The 14,589-nt window shown below is 41.1% G+C and overlaps 1 protein-coding gene across 3 annotated transcripts in view; it reads left to right on the forward strand.

Annotated features, from left to right (window-relative positions):
• hipk3b (homeodomain interacting protein kinase 3b) overlaps window positions 1–13,793 on the forward strand; it is a 28,173-nt gene extending 14,380 nt beyond the window's left edge. For 2 of the 3 annotated variants that reach the window (XM_037248433.1, XM_037248434.1), the window contains exons 4-17: window positions 1,653–1,772; window positions 1,862–1,948; window positions 2,310–2,494; window positions 2,571–2,730; window positions 4,725–4,848; window positions 5,060–5,181; window positions 5,307–5,431; window positions 5,713–5,880; window positions 6,066–6,374; window positions 6,449–6,595; window positions 6,706–6,953; window positions 7,158–7,209; window positions 8,024–8,163; window positions 8,529–13,793. In XM_037248433.1, the coding sequence (XP_037104328.1) occupies window positions 1,653–1,772; window positions 1,862–1,948; window positions 2,310–2,494; window positions 2,571–2,730; window positions 4,725–4,848; window positions 5,060–5,181; window positions 5,307–5,431; window positions 5,713–5,880; window positions 6,066–6,374; window positions 6,449–6,595; window positions 6,706–6,953; window positions 7,158–7,209; window positions 8,024–8,163; window positions 8,529–9,037 (2,496 nt within the window). In that variant the 3' untranslated portion in view covers window positions 9,038–13,793. The remainder of the gene's footprint in view (window positions 1–1,652; window positions 1,773–1,861; window positions 1,949–2,309; window positions 2,495–2,570; window positions 2,731–4,724; window positions 4,849–5,059; window positions 5,182–5,306; window positions 5,432–5,712; window positions 5,881–6,065; window positions 6,375–6,448; window positions 6,596–6,705; window positions 6,954–7,157; window positions 7,210–8,023; window positions 8,164–8,528) is intronic. The other variant, XM_037248435.1, reaches the window with a different exon arrangement.
• The last annotated feature ends 796 nt before the right edge of the window (window positions 13,794–14,589 follow it).

Consider the following 14,589-nt stretch of genomic DNA (forward strand, 5'->3'; position numbering starts at 1 on the left):
CTGTGGTCCGTACCAAACTAAATAAAAATACGTGCGATATTGTCTAAACAATTGAGAAATAAGTTTCATACTGGCTGAAAATGAACATAATTGATAATCAGACAAATATTTGCTCATGTTTCTGTAATGTTACATTATTTGAATGGTGGTCTACTCTGAGAGACAAATAGAGTAAAAAGCTTTGAGCGCCACTGGACTACTAAACAATCACTGTAACTTGTGCACACTGCACACGTAGTAAGTAATGTGTTGCTTAATTTGACTGGACTTGACTACATTCTATATTCTGATTTGCTGTACATCTTGGGGATGGATATGAACCAAATAACCAGATGGCTTCATGATTATGAAAAACAAATTGAGTCTTTTCCTATTACATTGAAAACATGGACATATGTTACTCCCACTCGCAGACACATTGCTTGTTTATACCCCAGGATCAGACCAACGTTCAAGCTCGGGCTCAATAAATGGTTTGACCAGAGATTAACGCATTAAATGATGGCAGCACAAACATTCTCAGGGCTTAGTGTGAATTTTTAGATGCAGAATATTTTGTAGCTTAATTGATTCTTCATTTTTGTGAAGGTCAGAGAGATCAAAAGTGGAATGCATTTTTGATACTCTGAATGATTCTACTCTGAAATGTTTTTCTGCACTATTAATTTGATTCACAGTTGCAGGATATTAGATCACCCACACAGTCAAGATTGAACATTGAGCAAATACAGTTGATTTTCCACCTCTTTATTTATCTAAGGTTCCTGTAACATCTCGACCTTTCTATATGTTCCTTTATAATTCTGTAACTCTCAGCAATGTTTTAGTCCATCTACAACCTAATTTTGGAGGCAGTTCTACAAAATCATTGTGTCCTCGTTCCACTTTTTTAAAGCTTTATTTTATAGCCTTGTTTTTCATCCAGGGAAAATTAATACAAGACTTTCCCCTCCCATATAATTCTATTTTCTACACCATTTCCACTGTAGTGATGTTTTCCCATTTCCAAAACGTAATTCCCTAAAGCTGAGCTTTTAGCAATGTTACATATAATTCTTATTTTCTGCCATACTGGCATACGCAAATCGTGTGACATAACAGGATTTTTTATCACATTTAGGGTTGGACTGGAGCTACAATGATTGACGTCGTGTGACACGTCTTTCGCACTGTGTGGCTCCATGATTCTTTGCGATGCTGAATCTGTAATGCTCGTTGTCCTTAACACTTAAGTGTGATTGACGTCAGCAAGGCTTCTCACTGGCCTCCTCACATAACCTGTGAGCATGTGTGAGTGTGTGTGTGGCACACTCCACCGAAGAGCCATCGTAACCAAGGAAGGCACCTTGCATTTAGCGCAGGAGGACCTTGTTATCACAGCCTAACATGAAAAGACCCTGACACCTGTCAGACATCAGCACAGGGATATTTGGGTTTAACTATTTCACATGAACTGTAGTCTTCAAGGTGTTTGATGCAGTGCTCGGCCGGAGACAATCTGCAACCAGTGACTTTACAAAATGGTGTCGCTCTTGTTGCCATTGTAATGACAGCAAACACAGTATTTATGGGAATTAAATGAATTTTGCTGCCTTCTCAACTGAATTTTTGTTTATTTGTCATTTTCCCTCTCCAATCTTCTGTCCGACTAGATTCGCTACATTTCTCAGACGCAAGGTTTGCCTGGAGAACATTTACTGAATGCAGGGACAAAGACGACACGTTTCTTTTGCAGAGAGTCAGATTCGCCTTATGCAGTCTGGAGAATAAAGGTGAAGCAGTTTATTGACAGATAGTACAACTGAAACCTCTTCATACTTTCACTTCACTAACACCCTATTGAAAACATATGTCTCCACAGTCTACAGATGAGCATGAGGCTGAGACGGGGATGAAATCAAAGGAAGCGAGGAAGTACATCTTGAGTTGTTTGGATGACATCGTGCATGTATGTTCAACTTTTCTGACTTCTAATAGGAAACTTCCAAAGGTCAACATCAAATATTTAGAGAATGTGGTTGTTTATCTATGAAAGTGGGTAGAAAAGCAGAAGACACATCTCTTATAATGAAAGAGCAAAGACATTTTGTATTCAAAATATCCCCTCAAACATAATACAAACCAAAAAAAACTCTCAAGGTTTAGTCATCCTTTACTCAGAAGGCAGGAACTCTCACACACCCACATTCTCTTAAGTCAGAATTGATTTCAACATTTAGAATTTCTGGAAACATGCATCATATTACAATAATATCATAGCTTAAGAACTGAGAACAAATAACTGATTCTGTTAAAATATTTTGTTCCAGGTGAACCTGGTGATGAATCTAGAAGGCAGTGATTTACTCGCAGAGAAAGCAGACCGCCAGGAGTTTGTGAGTCTGCTGAAGAAAATGTTGCTCATCGATGCAGAGGAGAGGATCGCCCCCGCTGAAGCTCTCAGTCACCCCTTTGTGACAATGCAACATCTGCTCGACTTCCCTCATAGCAACCAGTAAGTCCACTGGCACTTGTGCTGACGACACATTGAGTTGGGCATCAATTTGACCCTCCTCATCTCTTGCGCACAGTGTCAAATCGTGTTTCCACATCATGGATATCTGCTCAACCCGCCCCAGTACGTATGAGGTAGCGAACAGGAGTAAGGGACCCTTCGTTCGACCCGGGGCCCCAACTGCTGCAGCCACAGTTAACCACCCCTTCAACAAAATGACTGTTGTCCACCCTCAAGTAAGCCATTGACAAAGTGTCTACATTACAAACTACTCATTGAAACCCGCTGTATGTTTAAGACAGTATTCTAGATGTCAACATGGGCCAAAAAAGTTTTCTTTTCATCCGGCTCATTGGTGGAATGGATGCAACGCGACACTTGGGGATGGGTGCTGCTTAGCAAAAGGAATCTGTTATCTATGAAGTATTTCGGCCACTCCTAAGCAACGCTTATGAGAAAATCTTGCATTTGGGACAGAAATGTACGACGATAAAAATTTTTCAAGTTGTTTTTATCTATCAAAAAATGCCACACTTCACTGAATGGTGTGGAAAATAGCCAAAACACAGCATATTGGAATGCAGTGTTTTGCATCAGATTTTTAAAATAAAATAATACAACTACCCTGAAAATATCTCCCCTGGCTTGAAGATAAAGGTAATGTTAAAAGCATATTAGTAAAAGCTTTATTCTATTCTAATTCTAATTCTATTCAATGAAAAGTTGTTATGGACCCAGTCTGAAGATTTGAAAATCTCCTTGCCCTTGTTGATTTCAAAACTGCGGACTTACCCATCTAACTGCCTTGTAGCTCTGCTGTCATGGCAACAAAATCACGTCACGTTGCTGAGGTCATGGCAACGCTGCAAATCTGTTGTTGCCGAGGAGAAATAAGGAGCTGACCCCTTTTTCTGTCAGTGCCACTTGATGATGCAGATCTACAAATCAGTCAGTCTATAAAAGCTATCTAGAAAAAAGACAACACAAAACATCAAAGTGGAATTATTTTGCACCCCTTGAACAAATAAACAACATAACAGCTGTCTTAATAACATGCCTCTGTCAAAATACCCCCATGATCAGAATTGGAGCAAATTTTACATCCTGCATTTTGACCCAGGCTGAAAATTTTGAGGGTGCGGTGCTTACGTGTGCAATTGAGCCCTTGCTCACCCTGCTCTCTCTTACGGCTGGGACCATCTCCGATTACAGTGTTGAGCCAAGTCAAAATTTGCGCAAACACTGAATTACCAGTGTTTGTATGTGGTTCATACAATGGACACATGGCTCACCACAAATACGCTGCCACCAACACCACATTGACTGCCTCACAAAATTATCACGTGAACTAATAATGGAAAAATGACGTTATTGATTTTTTTTTTTAAGCTCAAGATTACACTCCCTGTCTAACACTGTAAGCACACACTTGCCCATTTCCTAAACACGTTTCTTAGAACCAACAGTACCATCACTCCATGGCATTATACTTGTATGTATATTGTGTACTATGTCTTGTCACCCTGGGATAGAGGGAACGTAATTTCGATCTCTTTGTGTGTCTTGGCATGTGAAGAAATTGACAATAAAGCAGACTTTGATTTGCTAAATAACATATTTTAGACAGTGTAGTCCAGTTGTTACCACCAACTCAATGGCAAGAGAAATGCTGTTTGGGGTAGTTATGGGATTGAGTTTTATTTGCTTGTTTGATTTCTCACGTGATGTATAGACAACCCCCCCAGACTCAGCCGTCTGTACAGAGGCAATTTCAAAAGTCAATTTTCCGTAATAGGTCTCTTTTACCACAATGCAAGGCTGACGATTGCATTTTAAATCTAAAGAATCCCGTTGAAGAGACCATTTTTACTATAGTCTGCTGCACAAATGAGGGCTTGTAATATTATTCTTTAACCTTCTGACATGTGGCCTTGTGTTAACAATCCTTTGCAGCCACGCAGACACTGTGGCAGAACAAAAAAAGCCCAGTTCTTAGTATTGAGAGAATGTTGTGATAGTCAGTATGAGTAGTGAAGCAGAAGCACATGCTTGAATAGCACGTGCGCAACGCTTGTCTCAAAGGCACAACTGGGTCTCTCTCTTATCACATTACAGTTCATTCGAATTTTAATATTCGAGTTATACTTGAAGTTGTAAATACATTTTGCGGTATGGGTCAATCACGCTTTTCTAATCATCTCAAATCTTCCATATTTTTTTTTCCTTCCAGGCATTAGCACCAGCTGCCCCCTCAGTGTTGCACCCTGGAATACCATTACAGCCAGGAAGTGGACAATTTGGAGGCAACGATTCATTTCAACAGGCACTCATCTTATGTCCACCCACTATTCAAGGTACTATGTGTACATTTTTCACAGTTTATAGTACAAATATATGTATTATGCATGTAATGTAAATTATTCTAGGTTAGCATTTGTGATTTGATTCATTTTTGTTTGTATAGAGACTATTCAAAACAAAAGTAATCTCAAGGTGCTTTGCACCATGTTCCTCAAATGTTCAGAAACCAATTGTAACTAAATATTCTACGTTTTACCTCTTGAGGAATACCCCCCAACACTGTGAAACCAGCTGGCTACTCTGTTCGAATGGAGGCCTCCGTTCCTCTGGTCACTCAAGCGCCCCCAATCCAGCCCATCCAAATCAGACCAGGAGTTATCACGCAGGTACTGCTTTCACACAGTTATAACATCAGATGCTAAAATGTGGAGGTTTTGTGAATGACACGAACCTTGTATTTGAAGATGATCACTGATGAGATAAATATGTCGTTTTTGGATTCTCTGCACAGGCCTGGTCGAGCCGAGCCCAGCAGATTTTGGTGCCCACTTGGCAGCAAGTGACATCAGTCCCCCCACCACCAACGACTTTGGCATCTGACACAGTGGCGGGGCCACCAAGAGTGGGTGACTGGGGGTAAGCTAAGATGTGTTAGTCATGCAATCTAACAATAATGTACTTCAAAACATTGTTTTAAAACTTTTCAATACATGTATGTAGAGTAAGGGTGTCATTTGCGTAAATTGTTTTGCTATCGTGTGAGATTTGGTTGCGTTGCAACACAGACACAGAAAGCTGTCTGCCTTGAATATTAATGATTGGTGAGTCATATGTGTGTCCTTTGGGATGGAGACCATTTTGTCAGTAATGGTGCTAAAGGCTTTTGGCTCATTGTACAATGTTCTGTTTTAATGCAGGAAAGTGCATCCCCATGGTAACCATTACAGCTCAATGATTGCCCACCCTCAGCCGTTCTTAACCAACCAAATGACCATGCCCGCCCACCAGCCAATAAACATCGGCATTGCACATGTGGTGTGGCCACAGCCAGCTGCCAACAAGAGAGCAAAGCCGTGTACCAACAGGTATGTCACTCCTGGCTACTAAAAAAACAACAACAGAAAAACAGTTTGAGGCTTATATTATCACATCATACAATTCAGCTTTGAAACCAGCTAATGCGATAATAAATATCTTGTTAGTGGCCAATGAAGATTTTACTTTATCAATGCTGTTTTTCATGATGCGACATGGTTCCTTCTTCCCACAGAGGCAGCAGCTTTTCCCAAAACACAAACAACCCAAATTTACCATGCCAGTCCCCAAAGATGGCTGATACAGCAAAGAATGTGGAAGAGGCCGCAGGGGAAGAAGCAAGATGCCCTGAAGAGGGGCATGCTGTTATACACGAGCAAGAAACAGAGCAGTCAGAAGAAGATGATGACGACAACTGCTGCAAAGTAGAGCCGGACTGCCAGGACCTTTCGGCTTCGCAAGAGCAGCTAACAAGCCCGTCTGTCAGCGTCATCAGCATCAGTAGTGATGAAGAGGAGGCCGCACAAAGGCACTCAATGGGCGAGTGAGTAGAGTGCCTGGTCCCTCGAGCAAGGAAAGCTACGGCTCTGTGGTAAATGTCGTTTTTTTCTTTGTCAGATGTAAAGGAAGTGCAGATTGCGAGGCATGTCAGAGCACCGTTAGTATGGAGAGAGTGTGTTCCCTCAGCAGCCCCGACAGCACGCTCAGCACCAGCTCTTCAGCCTCAGTGCAGTCCAGCACGTCACCCTGTAAACATCCCAACAGGTATGATCAATATAGGCTATCACAACAAAGTCCTCAGAGACCATATTTGGCATTAGTCAACACAACAACGTTGTCCGTAACGTTTTTCCTCTCTTTCTTCTCGCCTACAGCATGTCCGATGACGAACAGGAAAGTGGGTGCGACACAGTGGACATTTCACCCGCCTCCAACGGCAATAACACCAGTCCCTACCCCCAGCGGCGTTACATTGCAAACAGCAATCAAAACTGCAAGCCTCGTGTTACATGCGTTGCCCTGGAAACCCAGCCCAGCAAGCCAGCCGTGCGTACGGCCGCCGTGCCTCCGATGAGAGTACAGAACAATAACACTGGTGTCGGTGAAGCACCTGGCAACACAGGTAATGCTGACCACATATAGTGCACGAAGCAATGCATCAGTCATGATTTTGATATCCAATGTCGAACTGACTCGTCGGATGTCTGTGTTAATATGGTTAAGTGAGTAACGAACCCTGGATTACTAACTCGGCCACGGAGAGCAGCAAGTGCTAGGTCATGATAGCTCAAAAGTCTAGTCACCACTGCTGCTGTCTGCTCTACAGGTCACATGGCCTGGGATTACGTCATCTTAGTCGACCACAGAGGTTCTCCCAGGTGATTATGGGTGACCTGACTGACTTATCTGAGCCCATTTCCGGAGTGGATATTTATTTTCTGCCAATAGGCTAATTCTAAACTACTCTGCTAGTGTGTATCTGTGTGGGTGTGAGCTTCATAAAGCTACGCATGGCATTTGGGATTTGCTTGGAATTAAATATTCAAAACATGGATGACGACCAGTACACGCAAATCCTGGCTGTCATAAACACCCAAGTTTGAATATTCAATTCATTCACGTGTAAAAGAGTTTTCCCACACGCCATGAGTAGTGTTTTTAACAGCTGTGGCCAGTGGGACGTCAACGTGTCTTTACCGAATGTTTATTCAACGCCGCCCCGCACCCTCACACTATTTTTATTTTCCAAAATTGGGCTTAGGGAAGGTTGCAATGTAAATCCTTCACAGAAATCATTCAGTCATATCACCTTTCATGTCAGTCATGTCGCACGTCCAACCACCAACTGGCCACACATAAAAGGGCACGGCTACCAGCTATGTTTAGAGCTGATGATCTGGCCTCACTCTATGAAAGAGTTTAGTTACCAATTCCTCTCTGATCCCTCAAACATGTCTATTAATATCATAGTGATCACATTCAGAGCACCCATGCCACCACGTTGAAAATTTGGAGCTAATCAAACTTTGAAAATAGCAGACAACTGATAAAGCCTCCTGCCACAATTGTTGTTTAATGTCATCTACTTTTAGCGATGACATGCTTTTGCTCATCGGTTTTTGCACAAATTATATTCAGGCAAGAAATGAATAGCATCCTCATCTCTTGGTATCTCCTTCACTTCTTGCTCAGTTCTGGAGTCTTCATACCAGTCCAAAGGGAGAGGCCCTTCTGGGTGGCATCATCACCACTCCACTCCTCTGCTCAACAGTTCCCAAAAGATCACCCCTTCATTCCAGCCCCAGCAGCAGCAACCCTTAGCCTTTGGGCAGGTGAGAACTTGCGGCAGTCGCATCCTCATGCGCCACTAAGTGGTTTTGACTGCAGTGGAGATTTGATATGAGTGAGTGTGTGTGGCATGATTACCATTAGGAATGCAAGAGAACCACTGATCCAAGTGCATAAAAAATTCACATGTCAAACAAGAAATAAGACAAACCTTGGTCAAACTTGGTGTCAAAAGTTTGACATCCACTGATACAGATTGCTTCCACCATTGAGCATATTGCCCCATCTATTCCCTTCCTACAGCTTTGAACTGTATTTATTTCAAAAGTTGCAATGAAAATACAGCACCATCTAGTGGCAAACAAATGCAGGACGTGTCTTGTTGAAACCTGACCTGTATCTCTTCCAGGTCCAGCATTTCACTTCCTGCCACCAGGAATGGAACGGCAACTTTACCCACCGCAGACCGCAGGCCTTCATCCCCCCCACCATACATGGGCCCGCGTTCACCCTGTCCCACAGCAGCCCGAACCACTCTGCGGGCCATCCTCACCTTGGGGGACACCCGCACTCCCAACCCACCTTGTTGTCCTACCCCCCGTCTGGCCCTCTGGTCACGGCCGCGCCCGTGGCCCACCTCTTGGCCTCCCCTGGCGCCTCGCGTCCCGTCCTTCAGCCCGCTTACAGCATCTCTCACCCAGCGGGCATCGTGCATCAGGTCACAGTGGGCATCAACCCGCGGCTTTTGCCCTCCCCAACCTTGCATCCCCAAGGCCAATTCAAGCCCCTCTTCCCCCCGCATTCTTACATTGCCTCGCCGGCCTACGCCAGTTTCCCACTCAGTCCCACCAAAATAAACCAGTACCCCTACATCTGAGCATAGGTGCCCGGGCACTCTTCTCACTACCCGAGGGCTAAAGGCGCCGGGCGAATTCTGTCTTAAACCACAAGCAACATGGTTTTTCATTTCCAAAAACCATGACACAACCACAGAGAAAACAAGCTATTTTTTGAATCATGTCAACTTGGGTGTAATTGAACTTCAAGCTTTAAAAAAAGGAAAAAAAAAAAAGAACGATGTCTGAGATTTGGGCAAAAATTCTGAAGGAAATAATGTCTGAATGATTGAATGAATGAGTCGTTAAAGTCACACTTAATGTGTTTTGCACATTTGATATACCTTTGCATTGGATCTTCTACGAATACTCCTCAAAACAGGTAAATAATTGGGGTGGTGTTGAATAGTTTGACGTTGCACCCCCGACCCCAGCTATTTTTCTATATTGCCTTCTTACATGAGCAAGACACATTCACATTTGTAAAGCCATCCCAGTCTCTAGCTCTAGATTGCCAGATGTCGTCTACGGTGTATGTTGTACCTTGTTCCGAGTATTTGTACTTTTCCAGTGTCTTTCGGTGTTCGCAATGTCAAAAGTCAACTAAGCGATTTTAAATAGGGTCGTTCCTCACGCTGCATGTGGTCTTGCATGAGCAAAAGTGTAAACTGAACGATGCGTTGATGTTGCTCTTATCGTTTGTGTGACAAGACTCGCTGCATTGTATAACTGTCCCCAGCCATAGTGCCTTACATATTGTTCATGTTAGTACTTATATATGACTATATACAAGACTATTAATGTACTGGACTGCAGCACTTGAAATTCCAATCACTCGATGCATCCTATGTGTGAGTATATACAATGACGCGATGCATCATGTGTGTTTATGTATATATGCGTGCACACATAGGCTGCATGGATGTGATGTATCGCGGATAGCGGTGGGCTTATACTTTGGTGTATATTTTAGTGCGTCGTAATTTCCTTTTCCCTTCATGCAAGTTAAACGGCATGCTTTGCGGTTGCGAATGCTTTGCTGTTTAAGGAGAAAAAGCAACTTTAGTTTTGTCCAAATGAACTAGTGTACAACGTGCAAGTACTGAGTATTGCTTCATATTTGATAATCGCTTTCTATTTAGTGAAACCCTTATTACTAACAGTTGTTTGTACTGTTGGACGAAACTGCAATACAATCTCAATAGTCGCCTTTCCCTCCACACTCGTCGACGTATTTTCATTTCACTTTGTTTCTTCGATGTTAAGATGTGTGTGGGCATGGCTTTGACTAGGTAAGGAAAACAATGCAAATGAATTCACGGTATGGATTTTTCCAAGCCTGAGCAAACCATGCAGTATTCGATATACACACATATATGGACGTATATTGTAGAGCTACAGTATTTAGTACCAATGCTTGATGAGGTGTGAGTTAATTGTGTGCAATTCTCTCATTTATGCATGTGTGACAAAGTTAACTTTTTCCCTTTACATTTGTTGATGGCTAAAGGCTTCGCAGTGTCGACTGCTTCTTTTAAACATTCCGTCAGGGAGGATATATATACATATATAAATATATACGGTGGGAGCAGGTGTCACCAGTTTATATAGCATATATCTATATATACACGTAGATCATGTGTGTGTTTTTTCAGTTTCGTTTCTTAGTTACGCGTGTATAATTTGTCTTTAATTTCAAATGAAGTTGCTTGGCAGCACCAAAGACTGTAATTCATTTCCTTGCGTAAACCTCACTTGGAGTATAGTCGTAGAATGGGGTCGATTAAAAAGAAAAAGAAAGAAACAAACATATTTAAAAACGGCCGAGGTTTTGTCTAGCTTATTGGGCAATTAATAAGTCGTATCATTTCTTTCTTGAATGTATCATAGACAAGCTGCTAAATGATTGCCACTTCCATAGCTGTGAAATTAGGTGATTTCTCTGAGTTTGAGCCTGGCGTCGCAAATTGTGTGTGTGTGTGTCTGTGTGTGTGTGTGTGTGTGTGTGTGTCTGTGTAGGTCCCTAATGATCTAATATAGAAGTGGTTTTGATTTGTTTTTTTCACGTTTCTATTTGAAGTGTCATTATAACTACTGTATTGCTGATAACGAACGCTAGTTGCATTTGTTGTTTCTCGGGGTGTGCGTGCGTGTTTATGCATCAGTATTTTATCCTTTTCGACCTATCCTTTGAGGCTCATCACAACATATAGATGATGTGTATCGATGTATAACTTAATTTTTGTATGTTTTCATATTGACGTTTCGTACTCATTTAAAAAAAACGTAGCTTGCGGTATCAATGTAACTCGTACGTTAACAATATTCTCCCAGCGCAACGGCATTGTGCATGTGAAAATGATCTTTTATTTACACTCACCATAAAGGAAGGCGGATTAGAATACTTACCACAAATGATTTTCATCGCCGAAGATGTTTGAATTGATTTGACCTAGTATTTATTGTTAGAATGTTTTTATCTGTTCAATGTTATAAGAATATCAGCTTTGCCTTGCGTTGTGATCGCTGCCCTGCTCGTCTCAGTGTTTTTAATTGGAAAGCCGCCGTTGTCGTGTGGCCCTTACTGAAACTGAAGCAGTGTGAGCAGCACTGTGTATGTGCCTTGAGATTCTGAACATTCGAGATGCATATTGAAGGAGGAAGGCCTAGAATCCATTCAATCTGTCAATACGCTATACGGACAAGTACTGGGACACATGCAAGAGGTAATTATTATTCACGAGCCTCTTATACAGAGAAATCATACAAAATGGCCTTGAGCTGTAGCTCAAGTTGTTTTTTTTTAATTGAATACTTTAAAAACATGTAGATGAAAGACTCACATCTCATGTGTTTTTTAAGACTTGTTTTGAAAAATAAATGGCAAAGCAGCTCGTCTATTGTGCACATGGAGGTCATTTTCACTTTTGGCATCAAAACTCATTCGTGAGACTGATGAACAAAAATTTTAATTAAAAAAATAATAACAAATTCAAAGATACTATTAAGTGGCTGGTGGGAAGCTGGACTAAGAGTTGTATGCTCCCTCAAGTTCCAGTTAACAGGCTAGTGCATGTGTTTTAAACCAACTGGAAATGATTGATAGCGAGCTGGCTGACTCCAAAGTAACCTGTGTTACGCCAATTTTGAGGCCTGTTGAAGGCAGCCTCTTGGGAAAGTTGACTTCAGCACGCGGTGTGTTGAGTGATTGACGAGGTTCAGGTCAGGCCTCTGGCATTCTTCCAAACTCACCCAGCCATGCCTCTATCATTATCATGCATTGCTCGCAGAAAGAGAGACATTCATTCCTACTATATGAAGTCAAGTTTATTTATATAGCCCTAAATCACAAACAAGTCTCAAAGGGCTTCACATGTGCAAAAATTTACAATTATTCTCAACGTCTTAATGTGATGAATTAACAGTCAGAGGGAACTTTTTCCTCCACCCTGATTGATGACATTTTTAGGAGATATGTCCCAAGACTTTTCCGTATAGATGAGTGTTCAAAGTGGCTTACGTAAAGAAACCCAAGATAAGACTTCATCCTGTTCGCCTCTGATCAGCTTGTAGAAAACCAATAGAGGACCATGCATAGTGGTGGATTGTACCAATATAACACTTCATAATAACGATAACCATGAGCATCATGTCACCCTTCTTTGGATTGTCACTGGCTTGAAACAGCAGATGCAATACTTTAAACATTGTTGCCGTCATTGCACCACACAAGTGTTCTTAGATGATGTGTACTTTACATGACCTTGCATGTGCGTCGCTTTGTTTTCGTCAAGCACCCAGAGCACATTTGGTAACACTGGCTTTTAAGAATCACAAACTCCTCTACTTGCATGTTGAATTTTCTCTCTTCTTTGTTCATTATAAGGAGATTTATTCTTGTGGATTCACGGCACGCTCACAGGTGCGATACGTTTCAACACTGATATGGTTGTATGCTTTTTATTTGTTAGTGATTATAATGGTGATATCATTTTGGACAAGAAAGCTTTTGACAAGACAAGAACTTGGCAGATGATTACTGCTTAAAAAAAGTTTGCCAATAATGCGCATGGGAAATGTAATCGGTGTTGTGGTTCCTCCCAAAGTATTCACCAGCAATGCGACGCAAGAGGAGATGCAACCTATTGTTTTGAATTCCACCCATCACCTTGCTTTACAGAAATGTTTGTTTTCATTTGGAGGGTTTGTGTAACATTTAACAGATAAAACAGTTTGTAAACTATTATTGTAATGATTTTATGACACACACAAAAAATCCTCTGCTGCGGTTTTATCCTTTAGAGTTGTTAATTCAGGGTTGGTATTAGTCTCAATGTGCTACTGTGTTACAGTTTGATTTGTTTTGCTCTATTTTGGTTTAGCTTGTGTTCATCTCTTTATGCAGAGTTAATTCATGCTGCAAGTTATGGAATTATCTGTCTAGATGGCTCATCAAATACACTTGATTATAAAATTGGAGCTATTACTGTTTAAAAACCTGTAGACTATTTTGTGGCTTTGGTGTTTTTTTTTGTTGCCATTTGTTTGATTTGCTTTTTTAATTTGTCTGTGCTACACTAGTTTGCCATGTAGCAATTGCACTGTGCAATATTTACAGTATGAGGACTGGGAAACTAACTATGGATGTGATGTCTCTTTACAGTTTGCGTTAGTGTTTCCTCTCTAGTTCTCAGTGATTTAGGTGTGACCAAGCCTTCTCTACTTAGTCACATTAAGCGGGTTTTCCAGGTGACTCTTTTGGTGAGTGTCGAAGTAAGACTTATAAATGGTGTATTATTGTTAAGATTCACTTTGAATTAAAAAAAATCTATTGACGCCGTTTTTTGCCATGTGTGCTTGTTCATTTTGTTGTCTGTTCAATTCTGGCTCTCAATGACTCTGATTTTGTGATTATCTTTTTTTTTTTTGCTTCTGTTGTGCAGAAACCCGTAAGATATATATATATTTTTTTTTAGAAATTTAGTTTGAATGTTGTTCCACTATACTGTGAATGAAAACAATTCAAGTCTTATTCAAATAACATACCAAATACTTTCTGCAGTGATCCAGAAGGAATGTGATTTGCAAACATGAACAATTGAAGCGATGTTTCGTGAAACACATTTGGGTCACTGATAAAACTTACGACCGTGCCTCTTCACAATAGTCACACTGATAACTTCACAGTTCTAAAACCTCTGATCCAAAAATTCCCAAGGGCTAATTTTAGTCCATGGCATTTCCTGCCAGACTTATCATTTGCAATTCTTATCTGGAAAGCAACTATGCTTTAAATAAAAGGACTTGGTTTCAGATCATGAAATGTGTGGTTACACCATTTTCTGATGTGACATGAAATATTTGGTCATTGACAACAGTAAAAGGTTAACCATTGACTGTGTAAAATGAGATTGGCTCTTCTCAATGCTGCCTGTTGCAACTTAGGTCAAAGGTCATGTAGGACTATTTTGTTGCCCTATTACAGTGCTATGGATCTTGGTAGTTTTAAATTTACGGCAGCAGCAAGATTAAATTGGGTGTGTAAATAGACTATATAGATTCACACATCTTCTGTATATATAGTGGAAATGAGTAATTGATGCCTTGAAAAACTACACTGTCCAGCAATTGCTA

This window comes from Syngnathus acus, chromosome 3 (assembly GCF_901709675.1).
Source record: "Syngnathus acus chromosome 3, fSynAcu1.2, whole genome shotgun sequence".
Lineage (NCBI taxonomy): Eukaryota > Metazoa > Chordata > Actinopteri > Syngnathiformes > Syngnathidae > Syngnathus > Syngnathus acus.